This window comes from Schistocerca serialis, chromosome 1 (assembly GCF_023864345.2).
Source record: "Schistocerca serialis cubense isolate TAMUIC-IGC-003099 chromosome 1, iqSchSeri2.2, whole genome shotgun sequence".
Lineage (NCBI taxonomy): Eukaryota > Metazoa > Arthropoda > Insecta > Orthoptera > Acrididae > Schistocerca > Schistocerca serialis.
Genome location: NC_064638.1, coordinates 621,901,033 through 621,928,907, shown reverse-complemented (window position 1 = coordinate 621,928,907; position 27,875 = coordinate 621,901,033). Strand labels below are relative to the sequence as shown.

General features: G+C 41.1%; 1 protein-coding gene across 19 annotated transcripts in view; it reads left to right on the top strand.

The window, feature by feature from the left end:
• The window catches only part of LOC126478296 (RNA binding protein fox-1 homolog 3-like), a 468,968-nt gene that overhangs the window by 391,949 nt on the left and 49,144 nt on the right, over nucleotides 1-27,875 (top strand). For 7 of the 19 annotated variants that reach the window (XM_050103698.1, XM_050103694.1, XM_050103691.1 and 4 more), the window contains 2 exons: nucleotides 9,600-9,620; nucleotides 17,365-17,512. In XM_050103698.1, the coding sequence (XP_049959655.1) occupies nucleotides 9,600-9,620; nucleotides 17,365-17,512 (169 nt within the window). Of the gene's footprint in view, nucleotides 1-9,599; nucleotides 9,621-16,195; nucleotides 16,317-17,364; nucleotides 17,513-27,875 lie in introns of all 19 variants that reach the window. The other 12 variants (XR_007587438.1, XR_007587439.1, XR_007587440.1 and 9 more) reach the window with 5 other exon arrangements.

The window sequence follows — 27,875 nt, the reverse complement described above, 5'->3', positions numbered from 1 at the left end:
TTGGGTTCTAGTACACCACTGTTATTTTACTGAAGGTTTAAGTTGAAGTTTTAGATGTAACATTACCATGACAAGAAATTGGTTCAGGGGACAGGAAATTTGCAACTAAAGGTGTCATACCTTGTGTTATATTTAGTCTATGAAATGTCACAAAACAGATGTATAATGTGAACTTATGAGAGTAACCTAGCAAGAAATTTGATGGTATGTGATAAAATTGGTCAAAATGTGTCTCAAAGTCAGCTCTGAGAAATTTTTTCCCTGCTGTTGGAGTCCACATCTGTAAATACATATAAAATCTATGGTGTGTAAAGTTTCATTATTACTTGCACATATCTTTTCCACATCCTCTACAATAATCCTACAGCTGAGGTAGCTTAGAGACTCGGTAGACTTAGTCGTGGAAGTGATAAGAGTTATATATTGAACAGCCACGATTGAAACCACAGACATTTTCTGTTCTGTACTGTCATACAATAGATGAAACTTAGTGTTACTTCTGTTATATTCAGTTTGTCTCCACTTTACGTATTTTCTTGCTCAGAGTCCAATAAACTTTGATTTCAGAACTATAAATTACAGTCACACTGAACCACAGACTTGACACAATACATTTATCAACTGTCTTCAATCACACGCATCCCCCAAATATAAAGTTGGCTTTCTTTTTGAGAATGTTTGTGGCAATCACAAACTAATGTCTTGCTGTACACTTCTCAGATGTGAAACAGCAGTCATAGATATAAGTTAGTTCAAAATTACACTCAAGATTCCAATCATATTATCTATTATTCAAGCCTGATAGACTTCATGTTTCACTCAAAAATTTGCACATGAATTCTATTGATTCTTGTAAATTGTGTATATTGTTTTCTAACAGTGTTCACTAGGTTTCTTCACCAAGCTCTGCTTTCCAGGCCATATAGTTTTTGTCATTTATGGTGGCTAATTATGAAAAATGGGTGCCTTCGTCTGAGGTTTTATGACTAATATTAAAGCACAGAGTGAAAAGGAAGGGAGAAGGTTAAACTGCATAAAAGTGGTAACATAGCTAACCTCATAATACAGTGTTTACTATTATAATACCTAATACATTCATTCAGAGTAGAATTTACTATCCCACTGTACACGTTATTGTCCTGTATACTGTTTCCAAGAGATTTAGTTTATTATTAAATTTCATAAGGTTTTGGTGGTATTAAGTGCTGGAAATATAAATTAATAGTAAGGAAGAACTGATGGTAAAATAGGAACTGGACCATCAACTAAGTATTGGACTCTGTTTTTTGTGGCTGTGCTACATGAACTGAGAAGTTAATATTCAACAGTAATTGTGCAGTTCTTTTTAATATAAAATACATTACATTTCTGTATATTTATTCTCAGTTAAGATGTGAATTTTTTTTCTTTGATCTTAAAATTTTAATAGACTTGCAGAAGGGCACTAATTGATATCCATGAAGTTGACATCTGAATCCCAATGTAGATCTGTAGATAATTTTGCACAAGGGTATAAAAAGCATGGCAGTTTTTTTCATTTTTATTTGCTTGTAATTAACACTAAATCTTATTTTGGGTTTATTTGATTGATGTAAATTGATGTCAAAGTCCAAATTTTTTTGGAGCATGGATATACTGTTACAGAATGTAGATGCAGTTACTCCCTCTCATTTAAACCCCATTTTTAATTACATTCAGTGAAAAATACGTCAAACCTCCATAAATATGAACATGATTGGTGTATATTTGGAATACTTCTTAATGCACAATGTTTTTTGCTGTTGCAAAGTTCAGCCTTTTAAACTTGATATTTCAGTGCAGTGGGATAGTGCCAGTACAATATCAGTATTTTCATATTTATGTAGAAAATGTACACATATTAACTTGCATGTTTCTTTCATAATTAGCTGTAGATGTGTAATTTAATGTCATTTTTGTTCTAAGTATCTTTGAAAATATAGCGTTAAAATAGTACTTCTCCATAATGAACCGTGAAATGCTTTCATCAGAAGTTGCTTTGTGATTAGTCTACTTATTGAGAGCTTATATATATATATATTTCATTAGTTTCCATGTTGTTTGAGGTATTTAAATAAATGTATTTCTGGCCTTTGTGCATATGTTAATGTTTCTCACATTATAGATTGCATTATTCATAGCTTTTGTCACTTTTTTTTTTTTATTCGTTTAGTTTTTCTGACTAGGAATGGGACGGTGCCCACACTCGGTGAGAGCTCCCACTTGACTTTCTTGGTGTTGGGTTTGTCTGCCAGTGGGATATTGCATTGTTCTTTTGTCAGATCTCATTTATGCCAATTTTAATGACTTTTATTCATTGCCTTAATTTTGCTTTGTTTCATTCTTTATGGCTGACATGATGCTAACAGATCTTGCACACACTGTTTAGTGTTCTTATCTTGGGTTTCAGTGTAGTAAGATTTGCTACACTTTTTTTATTGTAGCTTTTTGCTGTACTTTTGTTGCTATTTTTTTCCAAAAGTAATGGCTTATTTATAGTTGGCTTTCTGAAGCATTGCTGATACATTTTATGGCACGCGTGTGCTCGCGCGCACCTTCTCTCTCTCTCTCTCTCTCTCTCTCTCTCTCTCTCTCTCTCTCTCTCTCTCTCTCTCACACACACACACACACACACACACACACACACACACACACACACACACACACACACAAAATGTTCCTTGCTGTTATCATTATTTATAGACCATACTATTGTTTTGGGGGGATTGTGGAATTGTGGAGACCAAATTAAAATTTAACAGAGGTTGATGCACAAACTTCATTTAGCCAGTTTTAAAACTGTAAATACACTGACAACTGTTGAATGTGGTAAACAATAAATGTGAATGTGGATATCTGTTTTTGTGCTGACACATACAGAGAGATAAATGAAAGGAGAAGATGCAAGTGAAGATTGCTGGCCCAAATAGATGTATTATCAAACTGATGAAGGAGTTGATTTAAATAAAGAGGAAATTAAATGAATCTTTCACATGCCTCTACACACTTTCTTATTGCTACGATGTTGTAGGGCTGACATTTTTAGTTAGCCACAGTCATGTACACTTAGGTTTTATCTGTTGCAGAGGTCATCATATCTGGATAAAAGGGTGTGTGTGGATGGGTGGGGAGAGGGAGACCGCATTCAAGTTTTCCTACTCTGCTACCCAGTATTTCAGATAAAATACAGCTCAGTTGGACTTGGAGGTGATTTTAATGGTGCTGTACCTCTCAGTCTCTAGCTCGGAGTGTCTAGACATGCTTGCTGTTCTGATGTGTGATGACTACTGGTAACCAGCAGGGGTGCCAACCTAAACTATGCACCCAGACTGCCAACCTTGTTAGGAAACTCAGTACTTCGGAATACGAAGGTAAGCGAGATCCAGGATGGAGGACGAGGAGCAGCATACCCAGCTAGCACCCTTAGAGAAGCTTGGCAGGACTGAGGGAACCGATAGGCCATGAGAATGAACTGTAATGCCTCCTACACAGGAAAGTCCTGCAGACTTTTTTTCACCTGGGTTTTACAGGTGTGAACCAAGTGCTTGGCTTCCCCATGTGGCCCAAGGCTGGGTTGCTGGAGGCCACAAGGAGAAAAAAAGTCTTGGGAACTGCCTATTGACTAGCACAGTGGGGACATGCATCTAAATGCTCCAGCTCCTGGTCAGTGCTGTAACAGCTGTAAAACCTCCGGCCACAAACTCTTGGGAATAATCCCCCTGGGAGTTGTCACCCATTTAGAGAAAGAGGAACCAGTCGCAGACCGAGAGGCGATGGCACAAGGCAAAGTAGCTACGAAGCAGATTGGGAGGGTGACCAGGATGCTGAGTTGATAAGAGGATGGGGTGACATGAAGTGCCTTGGTGACACAGGTGCTAGTGCTCAGAAACACTTGATGGGAGGTGATATCCAAATGAAAAAACACAAGCTCCTCTCCATTAAACCCGAGGTCCGGGCCAACTTGCAGCCGGCATACAATGTCCACATTGGCATGGCTCCCAATGGGGTAAAAATGGATTTCATAGTGGTATTTGGAGAGAAACAAGGCCAATAGTTAAAACCTGTGGGCCATCATATAGTGGACCTGGGTGTATGGACTAAATAATGAAACTAATGGCTTGTGGCCTGTAAGGAGCTGAAATTTGACGCCATAGAAGAAAATGCATACAGAATGTCCGGAGCCACCTTCTTGACCTGAGAGTAGTGGATGTGTGCTGATCGGAGAGTTTTGGATGCAGTCGTCAGTGGCTTCTCTGAGCTGTCTGCGTTCTGATGGACGTGGCCTGCCTACATGCCGTACTGCAAGGCTTCGTAGTCAAAGTCAGTGTTTCGTCAGAATCAAATGTAGCTAGTTATAGTGCTGATCTGAGGCAGACCTTCAACCTGGAAAACGCCTGGTTGCACGTCAGAGATCTGACAAAGGAAGGAGGAGGTAGAGAGGGCTTGCAATGGTGGACAACCTGGGAATGAACCAGTGCTAATTTTACCCAGAAAAGCCAGTAGTTCTTGCAGTGATGAGGGACACGGCAGGTCTGTAATGGCCCTGATCACACTCACCAGGGGTATGGTGTGGCCCAGATACTTAAGAGACAGTTGAAAAAATTTGGACTTCTGCAGACTGCAACACATATCCACTGCCTGGAGTTTTTGAAAAAACCCTAGAGATTGTGTAGGTGGTCATTTGTCGTCCATCCAGTTACAATATCATTCAGGTAGTTGGAAAAAAGTGTGGAATAATGGATGTGACCTGTCCCAGATAGTGTTGAAAAGTTATGGGGCGCTTGACTCCCCAAACATAAACTGTGTTGGTACAGGCCAAAAGATGTATTAAGACCCATTGTCCGCTTGGACTCGTCATCCAAGGGTAACTGTTGATATGCTTAGCAAAGATCGAGTTTTGAGAAGAATCAATCTGCTTCTAACTGTGTGAGCAGCTCATCTGGATGTAGCAATGGGTATGTGTCAACCCCAGACTCTGAATGTATGATGAGCAGTTTACCAGTGCGTTTCCTAATGATTAAAAAGAGTGTGGTTCATTCACTAGAGGAAATGGAAACCACAACCTTGGAAGATGCAAGCAAGTCCAGCTTTGCCTCGATGTAGGAGTGTAGGGCTGTAGGAATTTACCTAGCGCAAAAAAATCTAGGCTGAGCCAACTACTTTAAGGTTATGTGGGCTTGAAAGTCCGAAGCACATACTAGGCCTTCCACAAGATATCCTGAAATTCTGAGTGCAGAGATTCCAGTTATTGTTAGGGGACTCCAGCACGCATCAACTGTATGGAGTTCATGACTGAAAAGCTGAAAACCTGAATGGCATCAAACCCAAAAATGTTTGCTGAACTAGCATTGTTGGTACAAATAAATGTAACAGGCAGAGTGACTGACCTACAGGTGATTGTAGCCATGAAATTGCCAAACAAGAGGATTTGCTGTTTACCATACCCCATTAGGCTCCTGTTTACTGGTGACAGCACCTAGGAGAGTGAGGTGAAATGTTTGAACACCAACATTAGCTACCTGCAGACTCAGCTGTCGCCAGAGTCCAAAAACTCAATAAAAAGTTTGTTGTAATCCTGATTGGAAACTGGCCCTGACAGTGACACTTCCTAGATATCCATATCCATGTCGTCTGATGGTGCTTTCTGTGCAGTTGAGTATTAGACTACCGCAATGTGGCTTTCGTTTGGATGCATGTGACAAATGGCCCAGTGCTGGGGGACACTAAGATTTATCATGTTTGGAGTAATAAGACACACAGGATGGCAACAGGCAGAGGCAATTGGAATGCTGTTCATGTGCTGGCTTGCACTCCATGATGTCATCCTCCCACATATAGTGGATGCAGCTGGGCCACCCTGTACTGCCATGACGGCGCATCATGCTATCAGCTGATGACCAGTAACTTATGAGGCCTGATATGACTGGGCAGTGGACAAAACCTCTTTGAGGGGGAGGTTTTCTGATTGGGGGTCCATTGCTGTAAGTCCTTATCCAGGGCAGAGCAGATGACAACATCGTGAACAATGACGTGCACATATGACTCTTTAGATTCGATAGAATGGCACTTGGAACTAAGGCCTTGGAGGGTTGGGACCCAGGCATGATAAGACTGATGGGGCTATTTTTTGCATTGGTAGAATCCAACTGTAGCAGCCACGACATGTGCGGCCGCAGTAATAGGATGAAAGCAATGAAGATAAATTGTTGAATGACAATGAGGAAGGTTCCTGCAACAGGACTTAATGCCGCAACATATGATACAAGGTGGGAGAAAGCCATGACAAAAACTGTGCACAACATATTTCAGCATCTATAATGTGGAAAGCTGGGAGTTGCCATAGGTGGTGTTCATATGCTTCCCAATCTTCCACCACCTCATCAGGTGGTAGGAACAGAGGGGGAAACATATCAGGGGATGAAAGGGGGTAGAGCACAGCCTGTTTCATGGCTGTAAATATTTCAGACTGTTGTCACACCAGCGTTTGAAGCAGACTCCTTATCACAACAAGGGGTAAAATGCAACACCCCGACAAAACGTGTGAAACAACGAGCCTACTTGTTGCCAGTGTGTTCTGGCCATGAGAACACACAAATGATGGTAGACACAACACTTCATTACATCTAGAACACTTGTACAAGAAGACACTTGCCATGGAGTGGCTACACTACTAGTCCGATAAACATAAGTGAAATGTCAACCTATTACTGAGAGCAAGGCCGGAAAGTGCAATGTGGAGAGGCTGCACATGTGTGCAAGAGTGGTGGCCTCTGCCGGTGCTAGTGTCTTCTGACTTCTGTTTCGCACCCAGCAATTGCACACGCGCATTGTGGGTGCGGAATATATGCGAGTTACTATAGTAATTTTCTTGGACTCACAATTATAGAGGCTGTAATTGTAGAGGCTGTAATTGCTGTTGCATATCTTGTAGCTAACTGTGATCAGTTTCTTTGATTTACTATCAAATTTTGATCTAAACTGATACGCTGCTGAACCAAACTTGTGTTTTAAAGAAAGGGGTTTTCCAAACAATTTTTCAAATGTGATATCAGTATTGCTTGCTTTACATGGTCAACAATTTAAGATACATGCAGTACAATTTACTGCCTATGCATACAGTTCATGAAATGACTCTGTACCCAACAACATAGTGTGTGTACAATAAACAAGGATCTGTTTTCTTGCTCAGTTCAGCCATTTTGCTTCTGTATACAAGTTAGTGTTTTCTCATGTATTATTCCATTTTGCCTGAAATAATCTTCAAATTGCTTATTTATGAGTTTCGTGCCTTTGTCATTTCTCAGAACTCAGATTTTGTTGCCTGTTTGTCTTTTAATCAGTCTCTGAAACTCCAAAAACACAGGGAAAGTGTCATGTTTACTATCATGAAAATATGCAAAACTGTATGAAGTCCAGTCATCCTTGAAAAATGTGTACAAATCTGCATCTTGAAGAGTGAGTTTTTTCATCCATCCACTCAAATTTACCTGAGTAAATTTGCCAGGATCTTTCAGTCTTGATTCTGAATTGGAATTAAATGAGTCTCTCTTCATCTTGCCATACTGACATGATTCGCAATAAAGATCTTAATCTTTCTTTATTTGTAAACCAGGAACTATTTGGAATTAAATGAGTCTCTCTTCATCTTGCCATACTGACATGATTCGCAATAAAGATCTTAATCTTTCTTTATTTGTAATCCAGGAACTATCTTCATATTGGCTGTATACTTCAGACTTGTGAAATGGCTGTATGCAAGTCTTTCGTGCAAGATCACTGTGGAATTAAAGAAAGCAGGATTTGTTTGTAGTAGACCTGGACGTTTAAACATAATTTGACAACACTGATTGTCCAACTTAATTTCTCCTGCAACTATACCCGAATTGTGAACAAAGAACCTGATTTTGATGACACATTGCAAAATTTTTGACATCTTGATAACTTTTGTGACAGGTTCACTAGTATCAGCTAAGGCTTATACCAGAGATTGAAGTTGACTGATGATTTGATGCAGTTGTATCTGTTGGCTGTATTCTATAATTAAAAAAATACACCATTGTATTAACTGCAGATCATTTTACATAGATGGTTTTTAGCCTGACCCACATTTCAGTTGCATTTGTGCACATCATAACACATTAAAAGGGGAGTCAACTTGCTTCTTTGCAGAGTCAACCACGTGTACAATTGGAGTGGGTATATTTAATTTTAAGCGCTATTTATATAATTATAGCTATTTAATTTTAAATTATCTTATTGTGAATGCGTGTGTTAACCCCCACACCCTCTGCCCCCTCCCCTCCTTTCACAAAACACACACACACACACACACACACACACACACACACACACAAAATTACTTACATTGACATTTAAGAACTTCAGGGTACATTTCAGAATTTTAATTTTGCTGATCATATCCTGATAATCATAGCACAAGGCAATACAAGTTCATAAAATTGGAAAAGAAAGCTGTGCTGACTTTCTTATGTTGAGAATTGATTTTTTGTTTATGAATTATTTGCTGCACTAGAACACAGTAATAGTGAAACAAATTTAAAAATTGTACTCTCTTTATCAAAGCAGTACATAAATAGCTAAAGATGGAATTTATGACCTGTGTTACTTGTTTTATCATATGGCTCTATTTTCCTCAGCTTTGCTTTCTGTTGGTGTATCAAACTCGATGCTGATATACACGTCAGGTCAACTATACAACTGAATCAGTGTTCTCAGGTTATAAAATTTTGGCAGCAGAAGTTTTTTGGGCTTCAGCATGCTAAAACACACCAATGAGCTAAATCATGAAAAATGTAAACTGGTCATTATTGACACATACAATTGTGTCCCAATCGGGGATACAAAACGTGACTTCGTGTAAATTGTAAGAGCAAATGTGCATCTAAGACTCTGCTATGGATACTCAGCATTGCGGATATTCCATCAGCAGTAAAAAATTTCATGTAATATGTGTGTAATTTTTGATGTTTTTGTAAGGTTGATGATTGAGATTTACAGAAAGGTGGTAGGAAATTGATAATGTGAGTTATTGAACGTGCATTTCAGTTAGTATGCAAAAGTTGTGACAGTGGCCAAAATTTTCTGCTATTGAATTGAAAAATACAGATAACAGCAGAAACATTTTGAAATCATATTTCAAGAATTGTTGGTATATAGTTATTGTTCAGTGCATATATTCAGTTCTTATCATATGCTTCTTGGTAAACAGTAAATGTTTGATGTATACTAGTATTCTTTTCTAAAAGCATCTTTATACTTTCTTGTAGTCATTAGCTTTTATTTATTTAGATACACTCCAGCTGCACATACTATTTTGTAATTTTTTGCTTTGGATTTGTATAAGAGAGGCATAAAGGCTTAAACAATCCAACCTGGCAAAATTGATGAACAAAAATTTTTAATAATACACTAGTGTTGTATTTAATCACATATGTTTCATGTTACGATTGTTCAGTTGGATCCCTTTCTGCCTCTTTTAACATGGGTGCAGCTGCATAAAAAAATCTTAATCCTTATGGTGTTTGTGCTAAGGGCGTGCTTGTGTTTTTGTGTTGTTCCAGTGTGCGTGCAGTGGCCAGAGGGTAGGTTTCGAGGCCTGGAGCCCACCACAACACTTGCTAGATAGATGCTTGCTTCATTACACCATTAGTTACACTTCCTGTGCATGATATTTATACCATGGCAATACAAGAAGTAATGTGTTATTTATTATAAGTTATTTTTGCATAGACTGAGTTAAAATGTTAAACAACAAATTGATCTGTTGTAACTTTGAATTTTGTGCATAATTTTTCCAGAAACTATCTTGTTTGGAAAAACTTCAGTAAATTGTTAGGAGTAGTAGAACTAATGACAAGCAATAATTCAAACCATAAGCAACCATAGGAATTTAGTTTGTCATTTGCATTGTCATGGTGCTTGCATGATGGGTTATGTTTCTTGAATATGATAACTACTAATGAGACTGTATTAACTGTAGACTGTGCCTCTCATTTACATAAGATTCATATTAACATTTTCTGGATTAAATATTTTTAATTACTTATTTTATCACAATTTTGAAGGTAAAAAGACTTAGTGCTTTAGTTACTATTTGCTTCACTGTTAACAGTTTGTAACATTGAAAGATGTTTAATTGTAGACACAATTTTCATTAATTTCCCCCCTCCTAAATATATGTTGTTTCCATGTCAGTTAACAAAAAGAAAGCAAATAAGTTTTATAAGACACCTATTTCCATCCAATGTGAACATACTACAAAAATAATGGTTGTAAAAGTGACAGATGCAAAATTTGTAAACTTGATACTTTGAGTTTATTATTGTATGAACTGTACTCCCCAAAGGAAATGGTTCCCTTTCATTGTTGGGCATTGAAACACGATAAAAACTGCATATGGAATTACACAAATCAACTTCACAGTTAAACTGACAAATGCTGCTTATCTTTTGTGATGACATTTCTTATTTAAAGTAAAAAGTTAATTAATTTTGGGGATCTAGTACTGAAATGGGCATAACAGTAATTGTGTATGAGTAACTAATTTTTTGTATCGAGAAAGATATTATTTTAAGTGGCAAATTATTCATGTTAGCTGTTGACAGAAAGTTTGTGTGTGTGAAATTCCAATTTCGGTCTAATTTTGTGGCAAGTGTACATTTGTGTAACAAAATGTACAGTTCTTTGAAACTTGAAATGTAAAGCACTTATTATGAAATAATATAAATGTGCTACAATGTTCAGGGGGACCTGTTTTGTGCAGCTATCGCAATACACTGTTTTCCCTAGCCTGAAACCTCATCTTTCATCTTGAAGTATTTTATGTATTAAACTTGTTTAGTCATAGTATTGAGAGACATAAGTACTTGCAAAAATGTAACATTTCAGATCCATCTCAAAACTTCTTTTGTCATTATTGCCTATGAAACTGTTTAACAAATTTGCAGTACCTTGAACAGATACCCCGTTTTCAGCAGTAGCAATCATTTCTCTCCATTAATATCCAGTCTGTTGCGTAAATGCCACACACTTTGGAATCAATACAAAATATGGCTCACTGTTTATTATTTCTTTAATAGCCTGTTAAGGTAGTTTGTCTCTAATTCTCAAAAACCTTAACTGTTGATGCTAGTTTTGTATGATTTTAACCCCCCCCCCCCCCCCTCCCCCCCCCATCGCCCAAGACAAATGGTAACATTCTGCAAGGGAAAAGTGGATAAAGGGATTTACTTTAGTGCCACATGGAAGTGTAGTAGATAGTCAAATTGAAAGTTGTTTGAAGTGATATTTTAAGAGGGAAGAAGAGACGGATAAAAGTGTAGAATGTCTTGTAGAAGATATTAAGTATTTTACAGCATAAGTTAGTATGTCAGCCTGGTGATAACGCTTTTTTTTACTTATTTATTTTAATTTCAGTACTGTGTGCAAATGTAAGTTGAGGGAAATGGGAAGTGTAAGTTACTGTACTTGCACCATTGAATTTTATTTATCTTTCTGCTATTCATGCATTTTCTACTTACATGATTTTTTTTTTACTTGTGCTGTATTAACAAAGTAAAGTTGTCATCCTTATCACTATGACTGTGTTATTTGATAACACTGTGGACATAATGTCGGGAATGTTTCCATAATGGACCTCTCGCATTACTTTTAGAGTGCCATTCCAGCAAGGTATGCTGCAAGAATTTCTGTAAAGTTTGGGAAGTAGGTGACAGGTACTGATAGAATTGAAAATGTGAGGGCAGATCATGAGTTGTGCCGTGATAGCTCAGTGATTAAAAACATTGCCGGAGAAAGGAATGGTTTTTAATTCGCATCTGTCCGGCAAATGGTTTTAATCGCCCAAAAAGTTTGTTATTGATTCTGTTTACATGACATTACCCTGAGATCTAAAATCTGCAGTATAAACCAAGGAGTTCAGTGAACAGTTTGCTATCTGCTAGAAAATTGTTGAATTGTTGATTGTGCAAGCTCTTTGTTCAACAGAGAACCCAGTGTGAAAACACTTTACTGTTGTTTGTGTACCAGTCGTTGTAGTATGATTTGGTTGAAAACCTTTGGGCATTTAAAGTATTCAAAATCAGTGTTGCACATTAGATTCAGAAATTCATTATCTTAGTCACTGAAATGGAAGACCAAAATGCCTGCCATCAGATGTCCATGGCAGGTCCCAGAATGTTTCTTGTGGATATCCTGTGAACATTAATATTATCACTTCTGGTGGTGGATCGCGGGCAGGTTGGGGATTTTCTCTGCCCGGGGACTGGGTGTTTGTGTTGCCCATATCATTGCATCATCATCATCATTGTCATTCATGATAGTGCTAGATTGGACTGCGTAAAAAATTGGAGTGTGAAAAATATTGGTCCTTTGTCTGGGCACTGATGACCATGCATTGAGTGCCCCACTAACCAAACATCATCAAACTTCTGATTGTTTCTGCGATGCATGTGTTGATGAGGAATGAGCCTGGAAGGTAGTAGCTCAGGACAGAACCATTTAGTGGTCTGAAAGGATATATTGATTTATGTAGCTGGGCAACTAGTTTACATTTCTCCTTTACCCACCTTGTTCCGTTCCTATGGCCAATGGGAGGGACACACACAAACTATGTTAACTTTGGACCCACATTCATGATAACATGATGTGGACAGTTATGGTCAAAAATGTTTTGCATTCACTATATTTGACACTGTAGCTACTCCATTTGTTCAGATTTGTCAAACAATTGCCATGTTGCTCATCTACTACCTAAAACCCTGTTTCCATAAGCATGATTGATTGCAATGTGTAAACAACTGATTATTTTTTGCCATTTACTTGACACTCATTCTGTGTTACCATACAGTTGCAATGAGCCTTTTGTCAAAGTCTCACAAATTGGCGGTTTTCCTGTTCTCTGTATGTGGACACATTTCAGTGACTTGAAAGCAGTCATTACATTCTGGCTAATCAGTGTTAATTTTGCTCCTTTGTTCTCCCTCCCCCTGATCCCCACAATTTCTCATTTAGTTCCTGTACATGGGTGTATCCATAAACTGTGTGAAGAGTTGGTACATCAGTGTTCATTGGATGACAGGGTTCATTTCGAAGCACAATTTTTTCACATTTTCAACAAGTATTTTATTGGCACTCACGTACTTCAAAAGTATGTTTAATGCTCTGTTAGTGACGTGCATTTACTTCTCTGTGTAATTAAACTAAAAATTTTAAAACTCGAAAGAATGCGGACAGCTGGTGTGGTAAACATTTGACATCAAATTTCAACTGTGACTGCAGCAGTATTATTTTAGATTCCTGAGGTGCCATGAATGATATTTGGCTGTAGGAATCATCTTTCCCTGAAGACTTGGCTTTACTTTGTGTTATTAACACTTTATCATGCTGCTTGTATTACTTTGCAGCCTTGCACTTACGATTCAGTCAAAATATCTAGAAACTTCTTTGCACGGTATTTACATGAGTGATTGAACTAAAGAAGGAAAGTTACGTATAAAAATGGAGCGTAATTAGATTCATGTATTAGCCGTTAACGACAAATCAGTGTTGTTCAGTTACACAGAACAAGTTTATGTAGTGTGAACAAAAAAACGTGACTTTATATCATACTAACTTTGGAATGTAAAAAGGAGGTACAGGAAAGTATGTGTAAGTTATGCCTCTTCTGTGCTTTCTCTAGGGATCAAAATACATTGAACTGTATGGGAGGTAGTTTCAGTGGACAGATACAGCAATATGATCGTATATTCTGTTATTTAAACGTCAAACGACAGTTGTAGGCTTTCCAAAAATATGGATTATGATGAATGAAATTATGATTATATTTTTTGTTAATCTTTACTAGATAATGTTTCAGCAGGGGCACGCCCCCCCCCCCCTTCCCTCCCCTCCACACACAGACACACACACACACACACACACACACACACACACACACACACACACACACACACACACACACATAAATCTAGCTCTTGCATATGAATTGACCATGCTGTATGATAATGAAGCAACAGCATTCAAATAAATAGAAATACTAAAAAAAGCATAGAAAAAAGTTCACCTGCATACACTTCCCAGAAGTTCTGTATTATTCTGCTCGGTATTGAAAATTCAGAAAGTACACACTCGATATGGCGCATAAACAGTGTTGCACATTTCACTTATCTAAGTAAAATCCTGAAACCTACAGGAGAGTCATCATCTCAGAGAAGTGAGGAGTGTGTATGGTAAAAACAGTACACATATAATAGGGGATGCATGTCCATTCACACAAAGATTAGATATACTACAAAACAGTAATCAAGCCTGAAATACTGTGTGCAAATGAAAAATGATGTGCAAATGAAAAATGATGTGGAAAGCTTACTGAAAGAGGAATGCAAAATCATGAGAGAAATTCTTAGCCCAAAGCTGACAGAAGAGGGATATATATCTCACACTATGAAAACCACAGACCCAGTGTCGAATGTTGCATCAGGCTGCCACCAACAAGCCTCACTAGCAGATTTCTGACATGCAGGGGATCAAGTCAACACCACCTTGAATCGTGCAAGTCAACTTTGATGTAGAACCAACGCTCATTGATCCAATAGAAGCTGAAGACAGAAACACAAACAGAGGCACGATACGCAAATGGAATGTGAGGTAAACTCTGGGACAAAGAGGACTGAAGAAGGGAGATTCCATGGAGAAAAAGCAAATTGTGAAAGATAGGCAAGAATGTTCAAATGAGGTGGAATGCTTAGTGTGATACTACAAAATACTACTACTACTACTACTACTACTACTGCTGCTGCTGCTGCTGCTGCTGCTGCTAATAATAATAATAATAATAATAATAATAGTGTAATGACCCAAAACACACTCTTTGGGAAAAATAAACTAATTAATTTATGATACTAAGAGTGCTGCATCTGAGGTAACAGAGCGGTTAATGTCCTAAGAAAGCCAATACTAAGTATTTAGGGAAGTGTAACAGTTCTAGGTCACAACTCGTAAATAATGGAAAGTGACTGCTATTCCCTTTTGTGTATATTAAAAAACTATTTGCATTGTGAAATGCAACCTAAAAGTTCTCATAGGGAACATTCTGGTGTGTGCTATCAACAAGGAAGGGCGTGGTAGTGATGGCAAGGGCTAGGCAAGAGAACAGATACGGATCTGAAGTAGAAAATGCAAACAAGATTGTCAAAATGGCTACATTGATTTTGAAGGAACAGTTCTAATTCAAGTAACGTATTAGTGAAGTTTTTTCGGAAGTATTACAAAACATGACATACTGATTGGAATGTATGTTGGAACTTCACTCCCTGCTGTTCCGTAATTCTGTCGATGGCTTTAGTAGAAGATATTTCAGTGTGTGTGAGAGAGAGAGAGAGAGAGAGAGAGAGAGAGAGAGAGAGAGAGAGAGAGAGAGAGAGAGAGATATGCCCTTCATTCATAATTTGTCATCTTGTTGTTCCAATGTGTTTGATGAAGAATCTTGTTATAATATAAAAGAAATAAAAATCTTTACAGAAATTATATTGTGGATTTTGTGTATTGTGTGAAATAATAAGTAGGAAATTTCATGAAAATATTATGTCAATAACTGGTGAAGTATGCAGGATACAGTGTCTGTTTTCGTGGGATGCCAACTACTTCCATCACATGTAGATAGGGGAAAGAAAGCATTACATTGAAATTTTCTTTTATTTATACATACACATGCTGTACTTTTTGTTTCAGTGATGGCCAATAATTAAAGTTTGTATGTGACATCAAGAGATTTAACCATAAATGAGACAATGAAAGTACTGTGGTTGAGCTATGAATTTCATATTTTGTTATCGGGATTTCAATAGAGTTAACATAGTTGACACACATCCCGTTTGTGTGAATTTGGGGAGAGGGGAGCTAAGTAATTAATACTCTAGAATCTCTGATTTGTACTTATGTGCGATTTCCCAGAGAGGAAGAGCAATAAAATTAAGATATCATCCTTGCAATTTGCACTTTACAATCTTACTAGGATTATTTATTTTCCAGTGTACATGGTGTTTTGTACATTTAAAAGTAAGAGAGAGTCTTCTGTTGTTGAACACGGAATTTTAACTATGCTACAATGTACATTCCATGGTGTGTGAAATTTTATAAATATGGCTTGGTGTACCAGGCTACAGGCTGCCTGCTGCTGTGCCCTGGTCATGGTTGGGGGGCACAGCTGCTCCCCTTACGACACCCTCATCCTCAGCAGCAACACCACTGGTGCTGACGCCACGCACTGCACGCAGGAGGTACACACACTGCCACTTGCCTGCTTGTTTTGCCTCGGGCTGTAATCCATTCTGTATTTCTAACAAAAGGGAATAAAGGATGAGCTTAAAAAACACAGCAATGAAAAAAGAATATTAACTTTGAGATCATCATAAAAATGAAATCTTTGTAACACCTTAACATCTATGTAATGGAGTGCCAAGCATCCTTGCATTACTTGGCATTTTGAGCACACTGCTTTTTCGTTAGGACTTTTGTCGAGGAGTTTACAAAACAAAATGAAAAGCATTATTAAGCGACTTTTTTTTTTTAGCCCTTGTGTCTGAATATAGAATGGATATCTGAGGCAGGAAGCAGTGTGAAGTAGAGCAGAAAATAGTTGTGTGGCTTCAACAGCAGCATGGTTCGAGCAGAAATTAACCACATTTAAAAGTATTAGTACCCATTTTGATTTTGCATGGATGATCATTGTTTTTTTGTTTTTTTTTTGTTTTTTTTCAGTTTCTGGATTTTCTTTCATTACCTGTTTTAGAAACTGGCTACAGTGATTGCACTAGACTAGTGTAACATTTTAATGCCTCAAGTTTTTACTTAACTGCAATTATGTGTCCAAGGAAATGACACTGCATGTTTAATTTAGAAATTTTGGAGTGTTCAGATAGAGTGCTTGTAACCCAGTGGTTCATGCAGTTTGTATTCAAAATTACTTAAATAATGTAATTCCATTACTTTGGTGCTGCTCTTGTTGTCATGCTTTACCTGTTTCCTTTCCTCCATGGTATGTATGGTGATTACTATTTAAATTAGTCCTTCCACAGTTTTATGTTGTACAGTATGCATTTTCTAACAATTTTTGTTTTGCATGTGCAAATATATCTGTGCCTGATTTTTTGTATGGCAATGAAAAATTAGGTAAACTGAGTAAAATCCCTAGTCAGTGCAATCATCTGTTTGCAAGTGCAAGGCAGTACAGTGGAACCCATTGATGGTAACCATAGAGGATGGTAAGCGGTGTTACTCTACCAAAGGTGGCCACAAATATTGTATAAAATGCTATTATCTGCTCAGCGGCAGCAGCATTACGTGGTGTGGCAATTCAGCGTGGGCGAGCACGGGCGACTTTCCCAGCAGCGGCAGCTGCAGCGGCGGCCGCATTTGCCAGGCACCCAACTCCCCTCTCAGCTGCAGCGGCTACTGCACTCCACGGATACACACCGTGAGTGCTGTCTATGTACTTTTCATATGACTGAAAACTGTCTGTCCAGGAAGTCTTCGAATTACTGAAATTAATGATTAATCTGTTTCATACGAGATACCGATCAATGTTCATCATCAATTCTGTTCTACATGCAGTTCACTTGTGGCAATACATGTATAATTGTTGTTTCCCATTGAATTTTGCAAACACAAAGCGATGTCAAATAGTCTTCCTATGGAGCATTCCAAAGACTGCCATCATCTAAACAAATTCTTAATTCTAAATGATTTCCCTGACAAATAAAATTGAAATCTTCATGTTTGAAAAAAAGTGAAAGAGACTGTAAAGTAATAAGTGTGATTGATGTGTTCATTAATTTCAGTTTATAACATAGGCTATAAAGGAAACAAAGTAAAACTCATTAAGTAAGAATGGTGTTCTTATTGTCACAGGTACCACTACAGTTATCGATAGTGTAAAGTTGCCATTTCTCATAAACTAATGTGACTACTTCTTATTCGCGTATGATTACATTACTTCAGAATGCCTCATAATGTCACATTACAATGTATGTCCATTTCCTCTTACAGTACCCTGTCATCAGATTTCAGAAAGACCTTTACACGATGTACACTTTTGTCAGTGCCAAATCCAATTAGTACTCCACTTTTCAGTGGCTGATCTCTCCCCTCCCCTCACCCCAGCCGAGTCCCTTCCACCATCACCTCTGGGTGTGGGTGTGGGTGTGGATGCCGCCCCCCCCCCCCCAAAAAAAAAAATAAAAAAAATAAAAAAAAAATAATCTGATGAAGTACTGGCAGTGATGGCACTTATTCTTAAAAGTAAACTGCCATTTTTTATACAAACCATCATCGTTGTTGAATTTCAGCAGCTAGCAAACAACTTACTTCGTGGTTACTCATATGAGTGACGTTCAGTATGGTGTAGATGTTAAATTTTTATTTGCAAACATTCATATGAAAATAGCTCTACTATCATGCAGGTAGATGATTTGGCAGGTCAACTGCTGTGTTGAGCCAGCCAATGGAGGTAAGTACATAGAGGCATACAATTTGCAGAAACCTTTGGCTTTTTGTATGTATGCACTTCCCCAGTTTTCACTTCCTCTTTGGTCATTTGCTCTCAGTGTGTGTGTGTGTGTGTGTGTATGCTATGTTGTTGTATTTTTTTGTTGCGATATCATTTATCCCTTGCTGTAGTACGTAGCATGCTTAGTTTTGTTCGTGTGATTTACTTTCGAAATTAATGTGTATGTTGCAGCTGAATTCAGATTCATAATTAATGAGTAGATACATGTATTGTTGGTGTTGTGTGATAATATTACGCTACATAAAGACTTAACTAACTAGTTGACATTTTCTATACTAGGTTCATCATAAGAATAAACCTGATGTGAACATTATACTGTGTATTCTTCCATAATAGCTGGAATCTCATTGCATTTTGTTTCACATAGAGTGGAAGCCAAGCTTCCTCGAGTACAGTCAACTACGATAATAAGGATATACTCCATACTGAGTGCACACATTGACTCAGCGATAGTATGGTACAAAAGCTTTACTGACACATTTAACTTGAACAGCATAGGTCAGCTAGCTGATCCAACTAACCAGTAGTGGTGTGAACAGTTGCAGTTAAGATGTGAAAAGAGATGAACTTCGAATGTCATTTAATTTTTAAACAGAATGGAGTAATATATGGCAAAACTCCGGCAATACGCTTCTTAGGGGACCAGACAGAAAATGTAATATTCTCTTGTTCGTAGCTAATATTGTACTGTAGTTAAAAAAAATAGTGATCAGAATTCCTAACTTACAGACAGGGTAATTTTTCTGTGTGGACTGTGTCTGACTTAAAAGTGTATTGAAGGGATTTCACTATATACTTACATATTAAAACCATTGAAAGTATTATTTACAGTCAGTCATCTGGGTGATCTTTGAACTCGTTCCATATCTGAATCCAAGGAATACATTTCAGTACTGGTACTGGAACTGTCAGTTCCTACATTAATAATGAGGTGATCAACATCAGAATCCAGAAAGCCATCAAAACACCACATTTTCTCCTTTTGTTTTATGAAGTGTTGTACTGTATCCCACCAGCATTCCCCCCCTGCGGGTCTGTGGGTTAGAATAGGCCCGAGGTATTCCTGCCTGTCGTAAAAGGCGACTAAAAGGAGTCCCTCCCCCTCAAGGGGGTAGTTAGCGCCTGCGTCCAGAGACGGACGGTTCCACAACCTATTTTTGCGGTCATTTTGGTTTTTCACTTCTTCTGGTTTCTTCCTTCCTGTGGTTGGTTCCTTTCTTTGTTCTTCTCCATCTCACTGTCTTACTTACTTTTTCCCTTGCCTTCTTCTCCTTGCCTCCTTCTCCTTGCCTTCTCTGGTCTCTGGTCTCCCTTCTTTTTCCTCTTCTCCCTTCCTCCCTGTCCGTGCCTGAAGGCCGACCCATGCATTCGCGTGCGTAGCCAGTGACGGGGTAACATGTAATTCGCCGCCCTGGGTAGACAAGTAAGGCAGGCACGTACCCCCTGGTAAAGGCCAGGCCCAGGGAGGGGTGATTGCCTGAGCTGACACTTTCCGACCATGCCGTTTGGTCCCTCCATTCGTTTCTCGGGAGGTGTGACCTGAGGTGTAAACATTCACCTAAGGCGGGAGTGCCCTCTGAGAGGGTCCCCACAAGGAAGGAGCATGCCATTGGAGACGCTGGCAATCATGGGGGATTCCTCTGCAATGGATTTCTCTTCTTCTCTCTCGACTTCTGCCCAAAAACGGAAACTTGACCAGCCACCAGTGACAAAAGTACTACCGCCTGCCCCTATAGTTCCTCGTAGTTTCTCGAGCTGAGGACGGAAAGGATTTTTCCTGTCAACCCTTTCGTTATCGAGAAGGGCGTAGATGCCATAGCCGGATCTGTCAAGTCTTGTACCAGGTTGCGTAACGGTACCTTGTTACTAGAAACTGAGAGCGCCATTCAGGCACAAAAGCCGCTTCGGGCCACACTCCTGTACACGTTCCCTGTCCAGGTGGAGGCTCACCGCACTTTGAATTCGTCTTGTGGTGTGGTATATACTAGATCACTCGACGGATTGACTGACGAGGAGATTCAGTCTTTCCTCGCTGAGCAGGGTGTGACGGCTGTCCATAGGGTCATGAAAAAGGTCAACAATGACCTTGTACCGACCCGGACACTTTTCTTGACCTTTGATAGTGTTCAGCTGCCGTCGCGCATCAAAGCGGGCTACGAGGTTATTTCTGTTCGCCCCTATTTCCAGACACCTACGCGCTGCTACCAGTGTCAGCGTTTTAATCACACTCGCCAGTCTTGTTCTAATGCGGCTAAATGTGTTACTTGTGGCAGGGATGCCCATGAGGGTGACTGTCCACCTCTGTCTCCTCGTTGTGTGAACTGTCAGGGTGACCATGCAGCATCCTCCGCGACTGTCCCATCTACAAGGAAGAACGCTGTATACAGGAAATTCGGGTCAAAGAGAAAGTGTCCACCTCGGCTACTAGCAAGCTATTTGCTAGTAGGAAGCCCACGCTGCTCCCAGTGGGAAATACAGTACTGTCCTCGCCTCTCCTCGGACTACCAGGGAGGTGGCGATGCAGACATGCGATCTGACCTTCAGCACTACAGTCGTCCATTCGGCCCGTGCTAAGATCGTCCGGTCGACGTCTCCTCTTCCTCTTGTCACCCCTCCGACACAAGCACCTTCATCAGCTTCTGCCAAGATTAAGACCCAGAAGTCAGATGCACGGGCCTTCAAGAGGGAACCGTCCCGTGCAGACTTCCTACGTACCTTGAACTCCCAGCCATCGACCAGTACTTCCACTAAACGACCTTCCAAGAAGGCTCATAGGACGCACAGTTCTCCTTCTCCGCCATGGCGCATTTCTTCTCCTGTGCCACCCAGCGGTTGCCGCCCCAGGCCATCATCCGTTTCACCTGGCCACACCGCTGGTAGCCGAACATCTGGCTGTTCACCGGCAGAGGAAGCTCCCCCTCCCGGCCGTCTTAACAAGATGGCCGATGAACCTATTGAACCAATGGACGATGACTCTCCGCCTACTGACAGCGGCAGCAGTGCTCGCTTGAAGACAGGCCCTCAGCGGCCTTCGAGGTGACCCCTTCTTGCATCTTCTTTTTCTTTTTCTTCTCATGATGATACTTATTCACTGGAATATTCGCAGCGTTCACTCCAGCTGAGAGGACTTAAAGTTGCTGCTCCGCTTGCACCGTGCGCTCGTCGTAGCCCTCCAGGAAACGAAGCTACGCCCATGCGATCAAATTGCCTTGGCACACTACACCTCTGTACGTTTTGAATTACCCCCCATGGCAGGTATTCCGGCTTATGGGGGGGTTACGTTGCTGGTCCGGGATGATATTTGCTACGATCCCATCACATTGCACACCGGTTCATCGGCCATCTTGTTAAGACGGCCGGGAGGGGGAGCTTCCTCTGCCGGTGAACGGCCAGATGTTCGGCAGTTGCCGACCGAATTACTCTCCCCAATTTTACGTTTTCCATTTGTACCGTTTACACTCCATTGTCGTCTGCCGTTACCAGGGCAAATATGATGCACATTATTGCTCAGCTACCTGCACCATTTTTGTTAACTGGAGACTTCAATGCCCACCATCCCCTTTGGGGCTCTCCAGCATCCTACCCGAGCGGCTCCCTGTTAGCAGACCTTTTCAACCAGCTCAATCTTGTCTGCCTCAATACTGGCGCCCCTACTTTTCTTTCGGACACATCTCACACATATTCCTATTTAGACCTCTCTATATGTACTACTCAACTTGCACGCCGGTTTGCGTGGTATGCACTTTCTGATACATATTCGGGCGACCACTACCCGTGTGTTATCAATTTCCTGCATCATACCACCTCTCCGTGCTCAACTAGTTGGAACATCTCCAAAGCAGACTGCGGGCTCTTCTCTTCCAGGGCAACCTTTCAGGATCAAACCTTCACAAGCTGCGATAGTCGGGTCGCACACTTCATGGAAGTCATTCTCACTGCTGCTGAATATTCCATCCCTCACACTACTTCTTCTCCACGTCGCGTACCGGTCCCCTGGTGGACTGCAGCATGTACAGACGCTTTATGTGCTCGTTGACGTGCTTTACGCACCTTTAAACGCCACCCTACAGTGGCGAATTGTATCAATTATAAACGATTACGTGTGCAGTGTCGTCGTATTATTAAAGAAAGCAAGAAAGCCAGCTGCGCTGCTTTCACAAGCACCTTCAACAGTTTTACTCCTCCTCCTCCTGTTGTCTGGGGGTAGCCTGCACCAGCTATCTGGCACTAAGGTCCACTCACCAGTTTCTGGCTTGACGGTCGCGAATGACGTCCTTGTGGCCCCTGAGGATGTCTCCAATGCCTTCGGCCGCTTTTTCGCAGAGGTTTCAAGCTCCGCTCATTACCACCATGCCTTCCTCCCCCGAAAACAGACAGAGGAGGCTAGGCCACCTAACTTCCACTCCTCGAATCGTGAAAGTTATAATGCCCCATTCACCATGCGGGAACTCGAAAATGCACTTGCCCGGTCACGGTCCTCAGCTCCAGGGCCTGATTCTATTCATATTCAGATGCTGAAGAACCTTTCTCCTGTGGGTAAAGGTTTCCTTCTTCGTACTTATAATCGCATCTGGATTGAGGGACATGTTCCCGCATGCTGGCGCGAGTCTATTGTTGTACCGATTCCTCAGCCGGGGAAGGACAAGCACTTGCCTTCCAGTTATCAACCCATCTTGCTTACCAGCTGTGTCTGTAAGGTGATGGAGCGAATGGTTAACTCTCGTTTGGTTTGGCTGCTCGAATCTCGACGCCTACTTACCAATGTACAATGTGGATTTCGTAGGCGTCGCTCTGCTGTTGACCATCTGGTTACCTTGTCGACCTTCATTATGAATAACTTCTTGCGGAAGCGCCCGACCGTGGCTGTGTTCTTTGATTTGGAGAAGGCTTACAACACCTGTTGGAGGGCGGGCATTCTCTGTAGCATGCATACATGGGGCCTTCGCGGTCGCCTACCTCTTTTTATTCATTCCTTTTTAATGGATCGACAGTTCAGGGTACGTGTGGGTTCTGTCCTGTCAGACACCTTTCGCCAGGAGAATGGGGTGCCACAAGGCTCAGTTTTGAGTGTCACTCTCTTCCCCATAGCGATCAATCCAATAATGGATTGCCTCCCAGCTGATGTATCAGGCTCCCTTTTCGTGGACGATTTTACCATCTATTGCAGCGCACAGCGTACATGTTTCCTGGAGCGCTGTCTTCAGCGTTCTCTTGACCGTCTTTACTCCTGGAGCGTCGCCAATGGCTTCCGTTTTTCTGCCGAGAAGGCTGTCTGTATTAACTTCTGGCGCTACAAAGAGTTTCTCCCACTGTCCTTACGACTCGGTCCCGTTGCTCTCCCATTCGTGGAGACAACAAAACTTTTAGGTCTTACACTTGACAGATAACTTAGCTGGTCTTCACATGTGTCATATTTGGCTACCCGTTCTCTAAATGTCCTCCGTGTTCTCAGTGGTATGTCGTGGGGAACGGATGGAACCGTCCTACTTCGCCTATATCGGGTAATCGTCCGCTCCAAGCTGGATTATGGGAGCTTCGTATACTCCTCTGCATGGCCATCCATCTTACGCCGCCTCAACTCCATACAACATCGGGGTTTACGTCTTCCGATCGGAGCGTTTTATACTAGTCCCGTCGAGAGTCTTCATGCTGGAGTCGGTGAATTGCCACTCACCTACCGGCGTGATATACTGCTTTGTCGGTATGCCTGTCAGCTACTGTCAATGCCCGACCACCCGTCTTATCGTTCCTTTTTTGACAACTCTCTCGACCGTCAATTCAGGTTTTATGTGTCTGCCCTGCTACCCCCTGGAGTTCGCTTTTGTCGCCTCCTTCAACACCTTGATTTTTCGCTCCCTGCAACCTTTAGAGTGGGCGAGAGCCACACGCCACCTTGGCTCCAGGCTCAGGTTCACGTTCCCCTTGAGCTCAGCTCGCTCCCAAAGGAGGTTAGCCCCGGTTCGGTATACCACTCCCGTTTTGTCGAACTTTGTTCGAAGTTCGTTAATGACCTTCATTTATACAGATGGCTCTAAGACCAATGACAGTGTTGGGTGTTCTTTTATTGTTGGGGCACACAGTTTCAAATACCGGCTCCATGGCCATTGTTCGGTCTTCACAGCTGAGCTCTTTGACCTCTACCAGGCTCTTCTTTACATCTACCGCCACCGACATTCTCCTTATGTCATCTGCTCCGATTCGCTGAGCGCCATCCAGAGCCTCAGTGATCCGTATCCGGTTCACCCTTTTGTGCACCGGATGCAACGCTCTCTTCAGCAGCTGGTGGACGACGGTTCTCCGGTTAGCTTTATGTGGGTTCCTGGCCATGTCGGTATCCCTGGGAACGAAGCTGCAGATGCCGTGGCCAAGGCTGCGGTCCTCGAGCCTCGGATAGCTTCTTGTTGTGTCCCTTCATCAGATTGTAGCAGGGTCATTTGTCGGCTCATTTTATTGCTGTGGCATGCCGATTGGGCTGCAATTACGGACAACAAGCTTCGGGCCTTGAAACCTCTTCCTGCGGCTTGGACGTCCTCCTCATGCCCTTCCCGGCAGGCGGAGGTCGTTTTGGCCCGGTTACGAATTGGACACTGCCGGTTCAGCCATCACCATCTGCTGGCGGCTGCGCCGGCGCCGTTGTGCCCATGTGGGCAATTGCTGACGGTCTGCCACATTTTAACGTCCTGTCCGGATTTTAATACACTGCGCCTTGATCTTGGCCTGCCATGTACTCTGGATGCCATTTTAGTGGATGACCCAGGAGCAGCTGCTCGCGTTCTTCGTTTTATCAACTTGACTCACCTGTCTAAGGACATTTGATTATGCTGGTTTTTTTTTTTTTTTTTTAAATCCTCTGCCTGTCTATGTCTTTTGTAGTATTGTCCCTTTTAGTTGCTGTTTTAACCTCGTGCCTCACGGTGCATTCCTAACTTAGTCTGGGCGCTAATGACCATTGTAGTTGTGCGCCCTAAAACCACCAAAAAAAAAAAAAAAAACCACCAGCATTCACAGTGATAAGAGACAAAGCTTTGTGCATTAGTTCCAGTACATATGGCAGCTTAATTGTCTTGTTATTTCTTGCAGCAAATCTCTCTGCGTGACCCCAGATCAGTTCTACTGGGTTCAAATTGCAGTGTTATGGTACCAGGAGCATATGTTATTTCATTTTGCTCCCAAAAATTTCATTTGAAAGGGTTTCTTGATTTAATCAAGCTTGTTAAGTCTTTTGCAAAATATCTGTACCAATTAAGAATTTATATGTTACATGAGATATGTTATTAGAAAAACGATCGCAGCAAGTTTTGGAACAGCAATCCACAGAATATCCTTTTACCTTTCTTCAACGCTACCAATTAAGCTGCGCATTGTGCCGGAACTGTGGTGAATGAACTCTATCGCAAAATTTCAAAGTCTCTTTCCTCTGTAAACTTCTGAAAAACAAGAACAACAATCTGTGTCTTGCTTTTATTTCTTCTCTCTCTCTCTCTCTCTCTCTCTCTCTCTCTCTCTCTCTCTCTCTCTCTCTCTCCCTCTCTCTCCCTCCCCCTCCCTCCCCCTTGCCCTCCCCCTTTTTTTTCTTAAACTGTGTTCCATGTGCTTGTTCTGGAAGTAGCATCAGCCATTTTCACATTACGTATCAACAGCGCGACAATCTGAACACAATTAGCTTTTATAGAGACTGCGACTACACACGATTTTTGAAATGAAATTTACATAGTTAAAGTATGACGAAGAAAAATTTTGTTGGTGGTTAATACCTTAGAATGCTTTTAAGTTTCATCTACAGTAACATATGTATAAGACATCCAATACAAAAGTGGGGGTTACTTCCAAGAGCATAACACTGCCAGTGTTGCGTGCTGTTTTTGCTGATTAGTCTGAATCTCCATCTACATTTATACTCTGCAAGCCACCCAACAGTGTGTGGCGGAGGGCACTTTATGTGCCATGTCATTACCTCCCTTTCCTGTTCCAGTCGCGTATGGTTTGCGGGGAGAACGACTGCTGGAAAGCCTCCGTGCGCGCTCGAATCTCTCTAATTTTACATTCGTGATCTCCTCGGGAGGTATAAGTAGGGGGAAGCAATATATTCGATACCTCATCCAGAAACGCACAGTCTCGAAACCTGGACAGCAAGCTACAATGCGATGCAGAGCGCCTCTCTTGCAGAGTCTGCCACTTGAGTTTATTAAACATCTCCGTAACGCTATCACGCTTACCAAATAACACTGTGACGAAACGCACCGCTCTTCTTTGGATCTTCTCTGTCTCCTCTGTTAACCCGACCTGGCACGGATCTCACACTGATGAGCAATACTCAAGTATAGGTCGAACAAGTGTTTTGTAAGCCACCTCCTTTGTTGATGGACTACATTTTCTAAGGACTCTCCCAATGAATCTCAACCTGGCACCCGCCTTACCAACAATTAATTTTATATGTCATTCCACTTCAAATTGTTCCGCACGCATACTCTCAGATATTTTACAGAAGTAACTGCTACCAGTGTTCGTTTCGCTATCATATAATCATACAATAAAGGATCCTTCTTTCTATGTATTCGCAATACATTACATTTGTCTATGTTAAGGGTCAGTTGCCACTCCCTGCACCTAGTGCCTATCCGCTGCAGATCTTCCTGCATTTCGCTGCAATTTTCTAATGCTGCAACTTCTCTGTATATTACAGCATCATCCACGAAAAGCGCATGGAACTTCCGACACTATCCACTAGGTCATTTATATATATTGTGAAAAGCAATGGTCCCATAACACTCCCCTGTGGCATGCCAGAGGTTACTTTAATGTCTTTAGACGTCTCTCCATTGAGAACAACATGCTGTGTTCTGTTTGCTAAAAACTCTTCAATCCAGCTACACAGCTGGTCTGATATTCTGTAGGCTCTTACTTTATCAGGCGACATTGCGGAACTGTATTGAGCGCCTTCCGGAAGTCAAGGAAAATAGCATCTACGTGGGAGCCTGTATTTAATATTTTCTGGGTCTCATGAACAAATAAAGCGAGTTGGGTCTCACACGATCGCTGTTTCCGGAATCCATGTTGATTCCTACAGAGCAGATTCTGTGTTTCCAGAAATGACATGATACGCGAGCAAAAAAAATGTTCTAAAATTCTACAACAGATCGATGTCAGAGATATAGGTCTATCTATAGTTTTGGGCATCTGCTCAACGACGCTTTTTGAAGACTGGGACTACCTGTGCTCTTTTCCAATCATTTGGAACTTTCTGTTTCTCTAGAGACTTGCGGTACACGGC